Source organism: Ochotona curzoniae, unplaced genomic scaffold (assembly GCF_017591425.1).
Source record: "Ochotona curzoniae isolate NIBS_2020 unplaced genomic scaffold, NIBS_Ocur_1.0 scaffold_3835, whole genome shotgun sequence".
Lineage (NCBI taxonomy): Eukaryota > Metazoa > Chordata > Mammalia > Lagomorpha > Ochotonidae > Ochotona > Ochotona curzoniae.
In genome coordinates, this window is record NW_024467114.1 from 27735796 (window position 1) to 27755592 (window position 19797).

Below are 19797 nucleotides of genomic sequence, written 5' to 3' on the forward strand. Positions count from 1 at the left end.
GTTAGGTCACCAGGAGCACCTTGCAGTCACTTGCCTCCAGGGCGGTGTTACAGTGCTTCTCGTTTGGCACAGGTGCAGAACTCCTGGGACTCATGTTGCGTTGCCCAAGTTTCTCTCCCTCCTTCACATTTCTCACAGGCCTCCTTGTCCGTACTGTTCCTTCTTAGAATCTCAGTGTAGGAACAAACAAATCAAACACGTGTACACACGTACATGCATGCGCATACGCACACACACACACCTTTGTTGCCATTCCTAACCCATTGTGGATCAATTGCCATAGTGATGGCTGCATCCCCCAGCCCGTTTCATCACTTGGGGTTTTCATTGGGCTTTTTCTTTACTTTTCTTTTTTTTTTTGTCCCTTTGTGAACAACAACAGCCAGTAATGTTTTAAGCAAACTATTAATACATCTTTATAGCTTCTCTTGACAGTTTTGAACTGGGTGACATGTTGACTTCCGGCTTAGGTGTACAGGATCATGCTTCTATAAGTAGAGCTAACTTTCCTTGACAGGCTCTTTAGTCTTATCCAGAGATTGGAAGGCGGTGGTTGTACAAGAGTCATATGAGACTTCAGTTGTGTTGCTGCAGACGCCTCAGTTTTACTTGTGGAGATTTGGACATTTCTCTTCATTGCTTTGATTGTAGTTTCTGGCCTTCACATTTATTTAGGATGAGTATTTGTGAAGGCCTAGGAAATTTTATCTGTTTGATAATTAACCAAAAGCTTGATAGACCATGTCTCTTTGGCTGCTTCCTGGGCAGTTAAATAGCATCCTTCTTTGTCAGTCAGTTTGTGAATGCCACTAACTGGGTGAATTAGAGATGATTTTTATTGTAGTTGTAAACGTGCATGGGAAAGTTGTAGCGTTTGTTTGGACTTAGTGTGCTAAATACAATCCTGGCCTTCTGAAGCCAGAGGGAAGCAGAGGACCCACGTCTGACTCTGGGCTGTGAGTCAGGTCAGTGACCCGGGCTGCGTTTCTCCTCTTGGAGAGCTGGGAAGCCTCCTTCAGGACAGAGGCCAGCCCAGTTAACTCCTGGTAAGGGGTGCTCTTGTCTCTGCCCAGGTCACCTGCTTGCCCAGGTCCTTTGCTGCCTTGTGGATTGGTGTTGTGCTTCAGAAAGGACTCGGTGATACCTCTTCAAAGCTGGCTTGTGGTGTTTCCCTACTGACTTCTATCCCAGCTCCTCTCCTGGGTCTCTGAGACAGTGTCTCTGATAATCGCTGTTTTTTACCAGAACCAGCCACTAGGGGCGTGTGGTGTTTAAGGGGTTGGAGTCCTGCCCTGATGGGACCCTGTGCAGGACTATGATCGGGCAGGTTTCTTAAGTTCTCAGTTATCGTCTTCATAAAACAGAACAGTGAATTAAATGGGACACTCAGGGGAACTCTTAGTACGGTGCTTGGCTTAAGTAATAGGCATGCAGTGAAGGATTCTTGTTTTAATTATTCATGTGCTAATAAATGATTTGGGAAATTCTGCTTTCCCGACAGTTTTGGTCATGTTATGTTATTGGGTTTTTGGAAGATCTTTCCAAGTTTCTTTGGAGGAGAGCACAACTCTAACTGTACATCCCAAAAATCAGAAAGGAAAAATTTTAAATTGTGGTGAAACACACACATAATGCTAAATTTACCTTCTAAGTCATTTTTAAGTGCAATTCGGTGATATTTAGTATATCATCACCCTTGATTACTTTCAGAACATTTTCATCACCCCAAAAGGAACCTGTAGACGGTCACAAACCATTCTCCCCCTTCTCCCAGCCCTTGGCAGCCACTAACTGGCCTTCTGTCTCTACAGATCACTGCAGGTGTTTCCTCTAAGTCACAACATACAGTGTGTGGCCCTCTGTCTGGCCTCTCACTTAGCATACTGTTTTCATGACCTACCCATGTTATGATATGTATCAGTACTTTATTCATTTTACTTTCTGCATAATTCTCCTTTGGCTGTATCGTATTTAGACTGTCCATTCATCGGGTGATGTACATTTGGATTGTTTTACCTTTGACTATATGATTAGCCCTGCTGAATATTTGCAAGTTTTTGTTTGTGCATCTGTTTTTTTGTTTTGTTTTGTTTTGTTTTGTTTTTCTTTTGGCTAGATAGCCCACCTAAGCACAGGATTGCCGGATCATATGATAATTCTGTGTTTGCATTTTGGGGAGGTTGCCAAATTGTTCCATAATAGCTGCCCCATTTGTCATTCCTGTTCCCAGCGTCGGGAAGTTCTAATTTCTCCATGCCTTTTCCAATACTAGCTTTTTTCCCCCTACATTTATGAAAGTCTTAGCTGTTGTAGTCATGCAAAGTGGTATGAGTTTTTTTTTTTTATAGCACTGATTTGTATGTATCTGGGCTCAAATTTCCATAGTAATGCTTATAAGTTGGTCAAAGCAACATAAGAAACTACGGACACTGAGTTCCCAACTAGACAAAGGTGTCACACATCTCTTCCCTTACAACCTGGGCTATAGCTAGTTGTGCACCATGGCTCTCTAACCTGTATCTTAATTATAGCTGCTGGCTGCCTACTTTTGACCTTTTCTCTGATTCCTTTCCTTTTGATCATAGGGCTTTTCCATGAGTTGTTCAACACGTGTTGCAACCATGATGGATGAGAGTTGAAACACCTGCCTGCGTGGGACCTCTGTACCCTTGGCTCTGCATCTTCTCATGGCATCTTGAGGACATCAAGGCCAAGTGACTGGTTGCTCATGATGAGCGACGAGAAGAACCTTGGTGTGTCCCAAAAGTTGGTCTCCCCTTCCAGAAGCACCAGCAGCTGCTCGTCCAAGCAGGGAAGCCGACAGGTAATGTGTTAACTCGTGCACATCTCAATACACCCAATTAAGAAACTGAAAAATTCAAATGTCTGTGTCCACTGCAGAATCTTCTTTCCAGGTTAAGAATTTCCAGCCACGGATGAAGTAGGTGAAGCGAGTCAGTTTGGATAATTTTAATAAAGCTTTTATACCTCATGGGTGGGAAATGCTATCCTTGGCTCTTTGTGTTATTTTATTTGATCTTTACTTTTCACTGTAGATAGGAATAGCCCCATTTCACCCCCAAGGAAATTGATGCAGATGGACCAGGTTGCTTATCCAAGGGCACACAGCTGGTCAGCAGCAGAACAAGAGACCAAAGCTAAATCTGTGAGGCTCCAGATACACTCTGTGCTTTCTAACCAAAATAGAAGGGCAACCATTTTGTAAGTAATTATCATGCACACACCCCCATGTCCTGCCTTCACCAAACCTTTTATGACAGTTTGTGATCATGATTGCCCTGTTAGGGATTCTGAGTCTCACCCGTTGTACTCTAAGGGTGAGGAAACCGAATCAACAGAAATAAAAAGGATCAAAAGGAATTAAGCTGGGAAGGAAAATCATGAAACAAGGACAGAATAATCAATTCCTCCATAACTGTAAGTTAATTGTATGTTCTTTCTTGGTGTCCTTTCTGACAAATTTCTGTTGGCACAATCTGTTGGTTTTCTATCAGTGGCAGAATATGCATATTAGACCTCAGCATTCTTTGTCCTGCAGTTAGGTGGACAGAGTGGGCTGTCCCAAAGCTGAGCTTATAGGCCAAGAGATCTGGGAGCCTTGGCAGTCCCTGCTGGCATTGCCCGAGCACTGTGGGTAGCTCTGGCCTGAGAGTTGGCCCAGAGTTCGTGGTTCCAGATTTGGAAGCAACAGTTAATCACCCTCCCCATTTAGGCACATGCACACATTTGTGACAGAGCAGCATGGCTTTGCGTTGAGACTTGTGTGGGACAGGGAGCCTGACACCCATGGATCTATGATCCTAGGCAAGTCTGACAATTGGGGTCCCTCCAGAGTCCCTCCTTGAGGGGTTGGCAAGGTTTGTCAACACAATCATCACTTCCTTCTTGATCTTAAGACTGAATAGGTCGTTGACCAGTGACCAGTGCGTTGTGATTCCTTGAAGTTACATTGTCATGGCAGTAACAGGGCTTGCTGACTTTGTCTTCTCTTTATCTCCGTAAGCTGGCATTCTGGTTGGGATTAGGGCAGAGTAGAAGATTTCTCCTACCTGTCTCTCTGCACCTGACAGCATTTGTCACTCCATCCTCCTCTGGTGCAGGAACAATACTTGCTTTATTTAAGCAGCAGATACTGGCACTGCCAGAGAAACTGCAACCATTCAGAACTTTCTCAACATACATACCACCCAAGCCTTTTCCATGTGTCAGTTGAGATTGATTCATCTGGTTTTCATAGAGCTTATTATATTTTTTGTGTGTGTTTCTATCATAAACAGATTTATGGTCTTGGGACATGATAAATTAGCATGCTTTTGAAGTGTGCCCCGTATCTTGGGTTGTTTATCAATTAGCTACAACAACCCATTATCTGTGAGCCAGGGAAAGGTGTGCACTTGTCCTTAAAGGAACCCCCATGAGCAGTCAGACATCCATTTTTGTGTTTAGAATCTCCATCTTTATACTTCTAATGTTGCCTTATAAATGTAGATGTATGTTTTTCCAACAACACAGAAGATGGAAAATTGAAAATGTTTCTTTCTGTTTTAGCCTGAGTATAGTCGGTAAAGCTTATGCTTCATTTCCAGGACCCATTTTTTTTAGTCCATTTGCTTTCCTGCTCTTTTGTCAAAGTATTTATCTTGAGGATGTCTTGATAGTTTTATATATGATACTTTGTGAAATGATCACCATAGTCAAGTTAATTACTGTGTCTGTCACCTTAACTGGTTATCATCTTGAGTGTGTTATGAGACCAGGTAAGTTCTGTTCTCATCACAAATTTCAGGGGCATTTGTCCATTGGTGTTAAAGGAGATTGATTCTGAGGTATCCTAATCCACAGTATTCAAGTTCCTTGTAAAATAGGGTGTAGTATTTGTACCTCACATGTGCCCATCCTTTGGTAGGCTTCACATCCTGTCTAGATGATTTGCAATACCATAGACCACATAAACACCATGCACATAGATGTTATATTGCATCAGTGTTTAGAGAATAATAACAAGAAAAATCTATCCATGGACTTCACAGATATGATTTTTCCCCCTAAATGTTTTCACTCTGTGGTTGGTCATTGCCAGGGTTATGGAACTGTTGGCCACAGAGGTCCAACTGGGTTCTGCAGTCTTACTGACTACGGCCTCTGCTTGTGTATTTGCTCTCCAGGACTTGCTCATCCTGCCCGACTGGAACTTTGTAGTCTTGGGCTAACATCTCACCATTTCCCTGACCCTTCAGCCTGTACACCTACCTCTGCTCCCTGTTTTTGTGCATGCAACCTTTGCAGATCCCACATGGAAGCGGTATCATGTAGTGTTAGTCTGTGGGCTTGGCCAATGTCACTTAACATAATATCCTATTGGTCCATTCATGTTCTCACAAATGGTAGGGCTTCCTTCTTTTTTAAGGCCAAGTGGTATTCCTGTGTGTGTATGTGTATGTATACACATGTGCATGCTGTAATCTTTTTTTAGAGATACTTAATCTTACTCTTTATCATATACAAAAGAACCTTGGTTCATGACTTTGTATATTTCTGCTAGGTCTGGAGTGGAAGTGGTGGTGGGGAAGGAGAACAAAATGCATAAGCCTGCAACACCATCTTGACTGAAAAGATTTAAATGATCAACCTGTGTTGCCAGGAGACATTGAGTACATTGTGATCCACACGCACTGACTTTGTTCAAGTTTCTTGAACTGATTCAACATGCGTCCTTGTTTCATGAGCTGAACTTGAAGTAGTCCTTCCTATCCCAGACGTAATCATATGAAATAGCCACGAACTATGCATTTCTGTCTTGAGGTAGCCTGCTCTATTGTATATACTAATATAGCGCATTTCCTTGCAAGGCAGATGAAAAGCAAATGCAGTAGTAGATAGGATGTACTTAAGGCAGTACACGGCAGCTAGTAAGTGTGGGTTACATTAGCCAATGAAAGTAGAGGATGGCCCAAAGCCTTGGAACCCTGTACTCAAATGGGAGACCCGGAAGAAACTCCTGGCTTTGGGTCGCCTCAGCTCTAGCCATTGAAGCCATTTGGGAGTGAGTCAGTGGATAGAAGATCTTTCTTTCTGTCTCTTCTTCTCTTTATAAGATCTGCCTTTCCAATACAAATGAATAAATCTTTAAAAATTAGTGAATGGATGAGTATGCACTTGTTCAGGGATAAGGCTGTCATGTTGCAGTCTCAGGCTTCTTGGACTTGGGACAGGTACACTCTGAGCCTTGCTGTCTTACAAACATGTATCCCTTGCTTAGTGAGTTGCTGTAGGAAGTGCCCTGTGATTGACAGTTAAACCATGAGTGCCCTGTGATTGACAGTTAAACCATGAGCTTCCATGAGTGTGGCTCACTGTACACAGTGCTGCAAGTGACTGCTTCCCTGCTTCATGCTTTCAGACAGGTGTGTGTGTGTGTACACTAAAGATTTGTTTATCTGATAGGCAGTTTCACAAGGGAAGAGACGGAGAGAAATTCTCCATCTGCTGGTTCACTCTCCAAATGGTTGCAATGGCCAAGACTGTACCAAGCCAAAGCCAGGAGCCAGGAGCTTCTTCTGGGTCTCCCATGTAGGTACAGGACCCAAGCTCCCTTGCTTTCCCAGGTGCATTAGCAGGGGGCTGGATCAGAAGTAGAGCACCCCTATAGGATGTCAGCACTGTGGGTGGCGGTTTAACCTCCATACCACAGTACCATCTCTGACTCCGAGGTAGAAAACATGATGCAGAGGTGGACACTTGGCTTGCCCCTGACTTGCTCAGAGTTGCATGGCTGACAGGTGTTAGGGGCCAGATCACCATCCGTTTGAAGAGCCCTGGGTTTCTTTGATGCTGAAGACTTCTCCAGGAGCCGGTGCGGATGTTTTGTGTCCAAATGAATGTGAAACAAGCCTCCATCAGCCAGCCCGCCCGATTCTCATTCAGGGTCAAGAGCACTCAGGTGGTTGAGGCAATTCAGGAGTGCATGTTTGCCAGAGGCTGTTTTTCCTAGTGAAACTGAGGGGGAAAAAAAGAAAGAAAAAAGAAAGAAAAATGAAGACTTGGTGTCTCATTCCCTTTATAGCTAACCTTTTGGTCATGCCAGTGGCTTGATGCTACCTGAAGGTAGGAAGTGTGAAACAACTGGCGGTATTGTTCTACTCTGAGGGAGTCCAATGAGCATGGAGAGAGGAAGAGAGGGGTGCTTAGATGTTGGAAGAGCTTAGAATCAGCTAAGGAGGCAACACTGGTGATGTCAGCGCTTTGCACTAGGAAAGGAAGGTTTGGTGTTGAAAGATCGTTGAGGGCTTCTCTGTCCTTCTCCATGGCCATGACTGAATGGTTCAGTTCACAGTCACTTTGTAAGGAGCAGGGACCCGTGGGTGAGCTTTGGAAGTCTCATTTTGATACAACCTAATGAAGATGTCATAGGGAAATGATGTATTCATTCCCAATGGATGGTGACTGCAAGGAGCCGGTGCCCTGACTCCAGGGCTGGAGTTGAGAGTTTGACCTCCCAGATGTGCAGCTGCTACAGTGTTTTGGAGCAACTGCAGAGGCAAAGGTGAGCTGAGCTCAGCACCTGCTTCCCAGAGCAGAGTTTCCTTCAGGCACCAGATAATGTGCCAACACTCATGGCTCAGGAGAGACAGTGTACAAAGTAGGACAGAGGCAAACAGAAGACTTTCCTTGAGTTTATTGACATCAATCTAAGATGTACTACCCTCCGCCCACCTGTGCTGCTCCTATGCCTGCACATGAGCCTGCATCCCAGCTAAGAGCACTTGCTGTATGCTCCTCCCCATGGTGAGTAACACTTCTGCAATGTTCTGGCACAGTGGTGGGGCTGCATAGTGGTCACCTGTACATATATTTGTGAGCTCATCCTTGGAACTGAACTGTTAACCTTACAGGAACAGAGCCTTGGCAGGTGTCATTCATTTAATTATCCCTAGATGAGAAGAGTATCCTGGATGGTCTCCGAGTTGCTTCTAAATTCACTGGCAATTGTCCTTATAAGAAATACACAGAGAAGAGGTGATAGGAAGAAGGAGGCAGAGACAGCAACAGTATAGCTTCCAGACAAGGAATGCCCCTGAGCACTGACACAGCCCTAGCAAAGGCAGAGCCCACTCACAGTGTCTCTGTTGGGGCTTCTGCAGAGGACAAGCCCTGCCAGCACCCAGACTGTAGATTCCTGGCTTCCAGGACTTTGCAAGATTAAGTTTCAGTGATTCTGAGTCACCAAGCTTGTGCTAATGCATCAGGATAGCCTCAGAAAATGAATGCACTTGGCGTCTTCTTGTGTTATTTTTCACCTGTCTGAATTCCAGCTGTGGCCCCTGGGCCTTGCTCAGACAGATGGAGCTATGAGTGATATGTCTTCCTCAGCTCCTGCTGCAAGGCTTTTTGTTTTGTTTTGTTTTTGTTTTTAAGATTTCTGTATTTTAATGGTAGAGGAGGAACATGCATTTCAGTCCATCAGTTTCACTTCCCAAATAGCCACAACAGCCAGCGCTGAATCATAACAAAGCCAAACACCAGTAACTCCATCTGGGGCTCTCATGTGGATGGCAGGGATTCACATACCTAGACCATCACCTGCTGCTTTCTCGGGAGCCTTGGCAGGGAGCTGGGCCAGCAGTGTGGCAGCCAGCACTGAGACTGGCGCTCTGCTATGGGATGCCCTGGTTGCCAGCAGTAGCCTGACCCACTATGCTATGATGCCAGTCCCTATGTCATTCCTTTGGCATTTACAAATATTCAGGCCTGTAGTGTCTCTTTTTAATGGATATTAACATCCCAAGGGCTACTTGTGTTTTCATCTTTGCATCTCCAGTGGGCTGGTGCTGCACTTTGGACCTTGAGGAAGGAAAACCCCATTAAGGGAGTAGCTCAGTCACAACCTGGGAAGTAACGAATTCAATCCTGAGATTGTTCCTTCCCTGGAATTTAGCTGAGATCCTGGGTGACTGTCCAGCCTCAGTCCACCCATGGTTTCCATTGTTCTACAATTTGGTCATGAACAAAACTACCTTGGAGTTTATCTGTAGCATCCTTCATGGCCCATCTGAAATGTTCAGCATAAAACTGAACCTGATCTCAAGGCCCTCCCTGGCCTTGGAGCCTTTTGGACTGGCACAGATACAGATAGCCAGGTGATGTGACTTCTTGTGGGAGGGCAGGCCCCGGGCCCTTGGGCTGCCTGGCGGCGTACTCTAGGACTTACTTTTGGTTCCAGGGGGTGGCACAGGTGGGGGCAAGCAGGGACCTGAGGGTTCATGTCCAGGTGAGGAATGACTTCCAAGAGTCTCTCACAGACAAGGCCACTGTACTTGCAGGCCTAGATCATGGAACCCACCAGTGAGAGTCAGAACAGGGAATGAGTAATGTGAAGCTGGTCCATAACACTAACCGACATGTGAGTGAATCAGGTCTGGGGGCAGAATCTATGGGGAAATATATGAGCTCACCCATGTGGAACAGTCATCTCCATTGGCATGCACAAGATCTGTGGCTGGAAACAGGCCTGGTTGAGGAGTTAAGGGGACACCCTGGCTGGGTTGGGGTTCCCACTGGTGAGCGCAAGAGCAAGAATGGGGGCAGTGGGCTATCCCGGACATGGCTGCAGTCTTCCTTGGCATGGGTGGGGACTAGGTCTGGGAAGGGTCAGGCTGGGCTGGACTTCAGTACACACTGTAGCCAGGGTAGGTGTAGAATGGGCTGGGCTGTCTCACCTCCCCCTGAACCATGTGAGGGCTGTGTGGACCAGGCTTAGCTGGGCTGCAACACCCAACAGTAAGAACTGGATTGGGTTTGGGCCGATTGGGAAGGCCGCTTCCTGCCAGGACAAAAAGTAAATAAATTAAAGCTGGATGAAGAACTCACCAGTGTGTGCAAGATCTGTCATGGGGAAGTGCCTGATGGGAGCTTGGAGAATACCTTTGTTAGGACAATAGTCCGTGCAAATGAGCACAAGAACCAAGGCAAGGAGCAGCCCAAATCAGGCTGGGCTATGGTACCAGCCAACATACATGTGGGTCAGGTCTGGGTGTGGGCCATTTCATAATATCCACCGGCAGATCTGAGGGCCAGGATAGGTTGCAGGAGGGGTCAAGTTGGCCCACAATCAACCAGTCCACACCAAGGCTGGGGCGGGGTCTGGCTGGGCCAGGATAGGCTGCAGCACCAACCAGCAGGAACTGGAACTGAAGGCAGGTTGGACTGAACCAGGCTGAAGCACCCAATGGTTGATATCGAGGTGAGGTGAGCCATTGTCAGTCTGAAAGCAGTGGAACAGGGATTGTAAACCTTGTCAGCAGAGGTCTGGCAGAATCCAGGTTGCCTGGCCCAGATCCTTGAGCCTGCCTGCACAGTGGGTTCTGGGTCTGTGAACCCCGGGACAGGGAGTCTAGTGGGGCCTGGGTCACTGAGTCTGCCTGCACTGTGGGTGCCAGGTCTGTGAGCCCTGGGGAAAGGGAGTCCAATGGGGCCCAGGTCACATGTCCCAGATCCTTGGGCCTGCGTGCGTGGTGGCTGCTGGGCATGTTAGCCCTTAGGGTGGGGAGTCTGGTGAGTCTTGGGTCTCCTGGCCCAGGTTCTTAAGCCTGCCTACACAGTGGATGCTGGGTCCTTGAGTCCCTGGGGCAGGGGGGTCCAGTGGGGCCCAGGTCATCAGACTAGGTCCTGGTCACCAGACTCAGGTCCTTGGGCTCGCCTGTAAGAACTGATCCTCCTCAGTGGAATAGATGGAGTAGTAGATGGCTGGCCCAAATCCACATAGAGGCTTTGGCAGCCCATTTAGGGCCTTCAGAAGACATCTATTACCATAGCAGAAGAAGGAGAACAGAACAGATTGGACAACTACCCCAGCCCAAATATGACAGCAAATATCTGGGCAGATATAGACTCTAAAGTGGATTATGTCAGCCAATGGACATTGAAAGTGTTCCCTCATTTTTGGATTGGTGAAACTGACAACATTTCAAAACTATCAAAACCACCTGGGCAGAACCATTGGAGCGTACGCCACATCAGGACCCTGGGTCAATATTGGGTGGCTATTCCCCATCCCTGGGTGCTGGGCAGTTGGGAGGCAGGGTGTAGCTTCTGCCCTGGTCTCACCCCTCCCCCCAGATACAGGAAAAAGAAATGGAAACTTGGAAATAATGATCACACCCACTTTTCCCTGATCTTCAATCCTTCCCACCCTGATCATTTATGGGAATCTCATCTAAAATAAAAATAAATAAATAAATAACCTTGTGTAGATTTATTGAATTCTGAGTCCCACCCATTGCTGACATGACTGGGCTAGACCACATGTTGCTATGGACTTGGTATAGTCCATGGGTGGGACATTCTCTACCCCTGCATGAGGGGAATATGAAGAATCTTCGAAAAGTTTGATAAACTAAGATTTATTTTTGTACCCAAATTAACTGTCTTTTAATTTCCATGAAGTTTTTGAAGCACCTTCGTAGGCAGATATTAATCACTTCTACATATGTCCCAGGAAACTGAAAAAGTGGCAGAGTGAGGACATGCAGCCAGAGATGCTGGGTGAGCAGCCAAGAGGGTTGGAGCCATCACTCCATGTGTGTTAGAGGTTTCTATTAATGTTGTTTGGATTTTTTTAATCCATCCATGACCAGTGCATTTGGAGTGCCTTTTTCTCTGCTTTGGAAAGCCACAATGGGCATGACCTCTGCTGTAGTCGAGCAGAGCTGACTACTCCCTCAGTGGTCCTTCTCATTGTCACTGTCAGCAGCCAGCAACTACTCCGCCAGCCCCTGGCCTCCTGTGCTAACTGGAGGGCTCACTGCTGAGACTGGCTGTGCATTTTCCCAGCATCCCAATCGGAAAGGCTGTAGTGATTCTGGGATGTGGCTCACTAGCTAAGCAGATCTGAAGCATGCTGAGGCCCGACTCCCTGGACGCGTGCATCTCCAACCGCAGGGCAGGGTTACCAAGCCATACCCTTGTGGGTACAGGAAAGGAAAGGACAGACCATTGGCAGGTGATGACTGCGCTGTTCCACAAGGCTTCGGGCACCTGCTCACATGGCCCCTCCCCCTGGGTTTCCTAGACTGAAGCTGGTGCTCCTGTTTGAGTTCCTGGAGAAGGAAGATACAGGCATTCTCATGGTTGATCTCTGACCTCCCACCCCAGCATGGAATCTGCTGTGTGGTGGTGCCTCTGCCAGGCCCCCATCAGCTTCTGCAGAGCCCTCCAGCAACATCCATCCTTTACGCAGAGCTACAACCTGAGGCCTTACACCTCCCATTCGTTAGTCCTACCCTGCAGTCCATCAGATCCAATCCCCACTCTTCCACACAGCCCAGGCCCCTGCAACATGGTGACCCTCAGTGAACATGGTGCAGTGTCAGGCCTTCTCCCATGCCCAGCCAAGACTGACGACGGTGGCAGCTGAGTGTTATGAACATTACAGTCTGAGAAGTTCTGAATTTGAGCTCATGCTTCACTGCTCCTCACCTCATTTTTTTTAAATTAATGCTGCTATCAGACCTGATTGACAAATAAACATTTAACACGCGGCAACAGCTCTCAGTCTCAGTGGTTGAAATACAAGTGCAGAATCATTCTGACCCTGGAGCCATTGTTCTTCCTCCTGACATCTGCTGACAAATACATCCCTGTATTTGTAGTACAATACACCCATGAAAGGTGATGGTGATGGGCTCTAGACTGTTCTATGAGCTTTAGAAGATCAGAGAAGCCTTTGAAATCATTCAAGACAAGTTGATTACACATTGCATTTAAGTTGGCACTGGATATCACCTTGGTGGGATGTTTTTACAGACCTGGTAATTAACCAAGTAATGAGAACATCTCACCCCCGCTTAGAGATGGCCACAGAGCCTCCTTCTGTAGGGAGAGTGCTAGCTTCAGTCATGCTCTGTCTCCAGCAGCATTTCCAGGGCAGCAATGGAGACCCCAGCATTTGAGAGGCACCCAGGAGACATGCCCAGCACAGACAGCTGTGCTAGAGGGACAGACTTCCAATTTGTGCGTTCAGCAGGATGCAGCCACGCGTGGCCAGCCCGCCAGCAGGCAGAAACGCTGAGTCGCCTTTCCAGCCACAAAGCGGCTTTCTATTTTGGACACTTTTGACACATTCAGAAAAACAGACTGAAATGAGTGCCAGATGACAGTGCCAGGCTGCCTTCAGTTAAACCCTAGCCAAAAAAAAAAAAAAAAAAAACCAAAAAACAAAAAACTTAGTAAACCACTTCCCCCAGACTCTGTGATAGTTCTCTCTGTTTCCAGTTTGGGGATAACTGTCAGGCCTGGGCACTCCCTTGGTTAAACATTCTAGCCAGGCTGAGCCAAGTTTACAGGGCCTTGGTCTCTCCAACAACCCAAATCCATGTGAACTGTGTCTGTCGCGGTCTTCAGCTCAAAGGGTTTGCCCTGAGACCTGGGGCCTTTTAACATTCCTATTTCCTCTTCTGTCTTTAGTGCCAGTTCAGTCTAATCAAGGACACAGGGTTAAAGTTCTCCTCTTTGGGGGTCAGTGTTGTGGTGCTCTGGGTTAGGGAGCCATTTGCAGTGCTGGCATCCTGTGTTTGCTGATTTGTGCCCTGGTTGCACCTCTTCTGATCCAGTTCCATGCTAACAAATCTAAGAACACAGCAGAAGATGGTCCCAGTGCTTAAGCCCCTCTACCCACATGGGAGACCCCAGTGGAGTTTCTGGCTCCTAACTTCAGCTTGGCTCAGCCTGGATGGTTGCAGCCATGGGGGTGGGGGTGGGGGTGAACCAGAAGATCAAGGATCTCTCTCACATGCTCACTGTCACTCTACTTTTCAATTAAATAAGCTTTAAAAAAAAAAAAAAGCTTTGTTCCGTGAGAACTTTTCAACACTCTTAAAATTTCTATTCTTTTGTTTTATTGTAACGAATTTCAGCAGACATATAAATGATACTTGTTTAAAGGGTGCTAAGTGACATCTCATTACATATGCACGTTGTATAACATCTGGTCACGGAAAACATGGTCATCTTTCTGAGCATTTACTAGTTCTTCGTAGTGACCACATCTAAACATCTGTCTTCTAGTGTGTTAAAATGGGGAAGCATGCAGTAGCTTATCATACCTGCTGTGCAATAACATCTCCTGAAAGACACTTTTCTAACCCCTTACTTCTCAGAATCATTGAGTACATCTAAGGGTAAAATGCTTCTGGAAAGTGGAACTAAAAAATAGTTTACTTTGTTCAAACTTATTTTTGAAATTCATAATTGCAAGTAATAGACACAAAATTTGTGAAAAATGCGTATTATAGCAAAACCTCAGGGGCCGGCGCCATGGCACAGCGGGTCAAGCCAGAGCTTAATATCAGGATCCTATGCCGGATCTGTGATTGAATCCCTGCCACTCTGCTTCCCATCCAGCTCCTAGCTAATGAGTCTGGGAAAGCAACAGGAAATGGTCCAGCTGGTTGGGGCCCTATGCCCACATAGGAGACCTGGCTGAAGTGCTGGGCTGACCAAGCTCTGATGATCATGGGTGTCTAGGGAGTGCGTCAACAACTGGAGCTCTTTCTGTTTCCTTCTTTTAACCCTGTCTCTGTCTCTGTCTTTCAAATAAGAAAAAAATATATAGCTTCTGTTGTCGAGTGGCTTTAGCACTCAGTAGAATCATAACATTGGGAAGTGATCTGATTTTGTCTTCTTCAACTTCCACATTCATGAAATAAGAATACTAACAAATCCAGCTGTGTAGGTTTTTGCAGGGAGTCTGATGACGGAAGCTCAGCGTTTAGCATACTGTCTGACGTGTATTGGTAGAGTATCATCCAAAAGGCTTGGGACACGAACTGATTCAGGTTTCTGAGAGTTTAATATCTATATCTGTTTCTGTTATCTATCTATGTATGCATATATAAATAAAACACTATATATATATATGTATATATACATACATATACACACATTAATAATATATGTTATATGCCAGTGGAACTTGGGCCTGGCACGGTGGCATATCGTGTTAATCTTGCACGTCCCATGTCAGCATCCCTGATTCATATCTGACTGCTTCACTTTTGATCCACATCCCTGCATCCACATGGGAGACCTGGAAAGAAGTTTCTGTCTCCTGGCTTTGGATCAGCTCAGCTCTGGCTATTGTGGCTATTTGGAAAGTCAAACAGCATATGGAAGAGCTCTCTCTCTCTGTATAAAATCTACCTTTCAAGTAAAAATAAATCTTTCAAAAAGAGAGAAGATGTGGAATAGCTGAGTCACAAACTGGCACCTTTAAGGATGGCAGCCTCACAGGTGGAGAATTAGCTTGCTCTGTGACCACACCGGCCCCAGGCTCCTGTGTTTTGACTGTGCCCTATTACATATTCCAAGTGTAGAATTTTCCACTCTTGGCATACTGTTGGCACTCAAAACATTTTGGATTTTAGAGTATTTCAGATGTGCAATTTCAGATTAGCCATGTTCTACCTGGAGCAGATACATAATAAATGTTGGCCATTATGATGACTTCATTATTTCTTTCAACAAGTTTATTAGGATATGGTGGTCACTTTTGCAAGAGGTAAACCAGGCAGAAAAGGATGCTGCTGCTATGGAGTTAGAAAGTATTCTCCAACCACTTGGTATTATTATTGTTTATATTTGTTGTATTTATGTATTCGTTCGGTCGGTTCCACTGAAGAGCATTTCCCAACGCACTGTTGTTTTGTGTTTGTGTGTGTGTGTGTTTTGTGTTTTTAAATATTTTTATTTTTATCTTTATTTGAAAAGCAGAGAGGACCCAGTGCATATTTCAGTTGGCTAATCATCCTCTTGCCAGTTTTGGGATCCAAATGGACACTGATTCATGTCCCAGCTGCTTTACTTCCCATCCAGCGATCTGCTTATGGCCTGGAAAAGCAGTGAATGGCCCACAGCCTTGGGACCCTGCACCCACGTGGGAGACCAGAAGAAGTTCCTGGATCCTGCCTTCGAATTGGCTCAGCTCCAGCTGTTGTGGAGTAAACCAACCAATGGGAGATCTTTGTCTCTTCTTCTCCCTGCAAAACCACCTTTCTGATAAAATAAACGAACATTTTAGAAAGAAAAGCAAAGGGACAGGGACAAAAAAGGCTGGCATTTTTTATCCACTGATTTACCCCCTGTAAGTGCCTGCAGCAGCTGGGGCTAGGCCAGGCTGAATCCTGCAGCCAGAACTCAGTCCAGGCCTGCTGTGTAGGTAGTAGGAACCCAAGCACAGTACCTGCCTTCTTCCCAGAGTGCGCTTCCGTAAGAAGCTGGAATTGGGAGTGGAACGGGGATTCAACACATCCACTTGTCATGTAGGACATCCTAATTGCTGTACCAGATGCTCACCAGATGCTCCTTTTGTCTTTTAGATGGTACATTATACAGAACTCTGAGTACAGGTTAATTATATTCTTGCATGCCAACGACCCAGTGCTGCTTCCTTGATTTAAGAGCTTAATTGATTTTCTTGGCTTGGAACTCACGCAATAAAAAAGCAGGGTAATTCCCTCAGATTCTCCTGTATATACTTTTCTGGGGTTCTAAGCAACTTGAAAATATGGTCCCTGTAATGGTTTGGGAAGAAATACATCGAAGTATTGGGAAAACAAAGTCATAGTTTAATGCCAATTTCTCTGGCAATGGACAGCAATGCTACTACAATTTACAGGAATAAATGACTCTGTAGTTAAGATATTTGGGAATATCATGGAAGAAGGAAGAAATTGAGCTAAAATTTTATGATTTCTATTGGGTGGAAAAGACCAAGAGAGCTTTCTGGGAGGTTTGGGGCTAGTTCTTCTCTTGGCTGTCATGTGAACCATAGGATTCTGTGTGTGTGTGTGTGTGTGTGTGTGTGTGTGTGTGTGCGTGTGTGCGCACGCATCTTCGCATGTCTTTGGCATTTATATAAAAGTAAGTAAAGAGACATTTCAGTAGGTAGAAGCCTAGACATAACCATACCAGAAGACATAGTGATGTCATCAGGTAGACTGTGTATAGACCGTGGTGGGTGTGGTATGTGAGTAGCTTAGGTGGCACAACCTTCTGAGACATTCTGTCCAGTGATGGGTGATGTTGCAAAATGAACAGGGTTGAGTAGTGTTGCTTCTGTTATTTGGTATTTTCACTCCTGGCAATTGGGAGTCTATGAAAACTGTGCAGAAATATGGTCCCACTTGTGAAATCAAGTCTAGTGCTATTCACTACCTTCCTTCCAAGACAGTTTGTACTCAGAAAAAATGTCTACTTATGCTTTGGACAATACCTTGGGGATGTGTGTGAAACCATGGCTAAATGAGGCTGGAGATGACCCACTCTTACCACCGTGATGGCCAGAAGTGCTTCCGCCTCCCCAGCTCCAGCGAGAACCCACAGGCAGAACAATGTTGGCTGCCAGATTTGAGCCATGTGACTTAAGCCTGGTGTCAGACATGGGAGGGACTGGATGCAGGGCTCAGGAGAGGAGCTGGCTGGAGGCCTTTCTTCCTTAGTCAAGGTGAGTTACCATTTTCCTGCATTCTTCAGCTCAGACTTGTCCAACTTGATTGCAGTCTTAAGCCCTGAGTCCCAGTGCAAGGTAAAATGAGGAAAATGGGTGATATCTTGTAGGTGACAGAAAGGCAAACCCATTTTGAATTTTTTGGGCCAGCTGATCCAGTGTACTTTGGCTCCTGCATAGGGACTCAGGATCTGTGTCTGGTGGGTAGGAGTAATCCAGTCCTAACATGAAGCCGTTCTGAAATTGATTCGTGTCCCCATTTAAACTACAGGTCTGTCTGGTCTCCTCCTTTTTCCTGTTGCTGTTCAGTGAAATGTGCAAATGTGTCTGATCCCTGGTGGCATTTGCCCTGCGCATGAGTGAACAGGCTGAGCAGATGTGTCTGCTTGTTCAGTGTTAGCACTCTGCAGGTGGCCTTCTGCTGGGAAGTCTTTAAACAAACACAGGCAAAGGGCAAGCTCCCAAGCCAGACATCTCCAGCTTTGGATACTCTGTTTAATGCCAACAACACACCTTACCCTGGTTCACAGATACAGTGGGTTGTAACTGATTTGTCAGCAGCTATGTGTCCCAGATACTGGGCACACTTCTATGGAAAACTAATTTACAATGTTTTAAGATCTTAAATCTGTCTGCAGCCTGATTCCAAGTCTAAGCCTCTTCACTGGCCAGATGGGGACTGTTCACAGGACAGCAGGGTGGACATTGTGGGAGAAATCAGAAATCAACTGGACCGTTTGAAGTCCAGTAACCTATTGTGGGGCTGTTGAAACTTACCCACATCATCCACGGGATGAGCTGCTGGAAAGCAGAGATGGGACACTGATGGAATCCCAGGCAACTAGCAGATTTTCCCTGGAGAAGGCAAACAGCAAAAATTCATTAACATTCAGACAGGTGAAGCACTTTACACTTTAAGGAACAATTTTCTGAGCTAAAATTAATGTGATCCAAACTGTGGCTTCCCTTTGCTTAATCACATGCATTCTCCCGTTACTGTCTGGGTGTGATGGAGTGACTGCACAGTCTGTCCCTATTGTCCTAGAGATATGCCTTCCAGCGTTACTCCCTTTCTGAAAAAGAGGTCTTTGATTTAAAAACTGGAGTTTTCTTCTAAGCTTCGCTCTTGTCCACTGAGGAATTCATTTCTCATCTTTAGATCCTAGGAGACGTGCCTACATGGTATTTTAAAACTCTGCGTGTGCTATTCCTTGTAGTTAATGTGAGTCACAGAGGAGGCATGTCTGTCAGGACCATGACATAATGGGTTTGCTGCTAAAGTAGGAAGAGGTTCTTGTTACCAGATTGGTCCCGTGTGTTGGGTGTTGAACTTGGGGACAGTGTGGCAGCCAAGCTGGGACCACCCCGGCCTCCTGTATGTCTGGTGTCCTTGTCAGACAGTGTCATGGGCCTTGGGGCTAACTGCCTTTTTGCTCCTGGTTGCTGGCCTAGATTTGGTGTCAGTCACCCAGTACCTGTGGTCTCTGCCTGCCCTGCCTGTCTTGGAGTTTGTAGTAGATGAAGTTAGTCAGCTAGTTAACATGCAGTCTTGGGCAGGATGACACATTTGCAAAATGTAATTACCAGGCATTGGAAATGTATCTGATCTGGACAGAAGTTCCTGAGTGCATATGTGGTCATGTTAACGGAGTTGTAGTTGTAAGGTGTGTGCAATTTACATATATTGTATCTCCAGAATGTAAAAATATTCAGACCTGATGTTGTGGCATCTCAGGTAAAACTGCCGCTTGTGACGCTGGCTGGTTTGTATCCCAGCTGCTCCATTTGTTATCCAGCTTTCTGCTAGTGATCAGGGGAAAACAGCAGAAGCCTTCCCACATTCTTAGGTCCCTGCCACCCTCCTGGAGACCCCGGTGAAGCTCCTGGCTTTGGATTTTGTCCTGCCCCAACCCTGGTTGTCGCAGTCAGCTGGGGAATAAATCAGTAGAAGGAAGTTCTGTCTGTTTCTCCCTCTCCCTCTCTGAAACTCTGAATTCAAATAAGTAAATCTTTTTAAAGATAATGTAAACATTACAGCAACTGTAAAAATTGTCCCGATCATGGGAATAGTGTCAATTTTGGTTCCTCCTGGTAGTTTAGCAATGATTTATGCATTTTTAAACACTCAAAAGTTGTAGAATTTTGGTGTTTTTCTTTTAAAATCCCTTTGCAGATAGTCTACATGACCAAAATGACAACGAATGAAAGCTTGTCTGTTTCTTTTCAAACCTGGACTTAGTTTACTAGAGTAATAATTGGCCAAAATAGAAAAGGTT

At 45.7% G+C, this 19797-nt stretch overlaps 1 protein-coding gene across 7 annotated transcripts in view; it reads left to right on the forward strand.

The window, feature by feature from the left end:
* Positions 1–19797, forward strand: part of OSBPL3 (oxysterol binding protein like 3) — a 155143-nt gene that overhangs the window by 77446 nt on the left and 57900 nt on the right. For all 7 annotated transcript variants that reach the window (XM_040964648.1, XM_040964651.1, XM_040964650.1 and 4 more), the window contains exon 2: positions 2586–2824. In XM_040964648.1, coding sequence (XP_040820582.1) covers positions 2729–2824 — 96 coding nt within the window. In that variant the 5' untranslated portion in view covers positions 2586–2728. The remainder of the gene's footprint in view (positions 1–2585; positions 2825–19797) is intronic.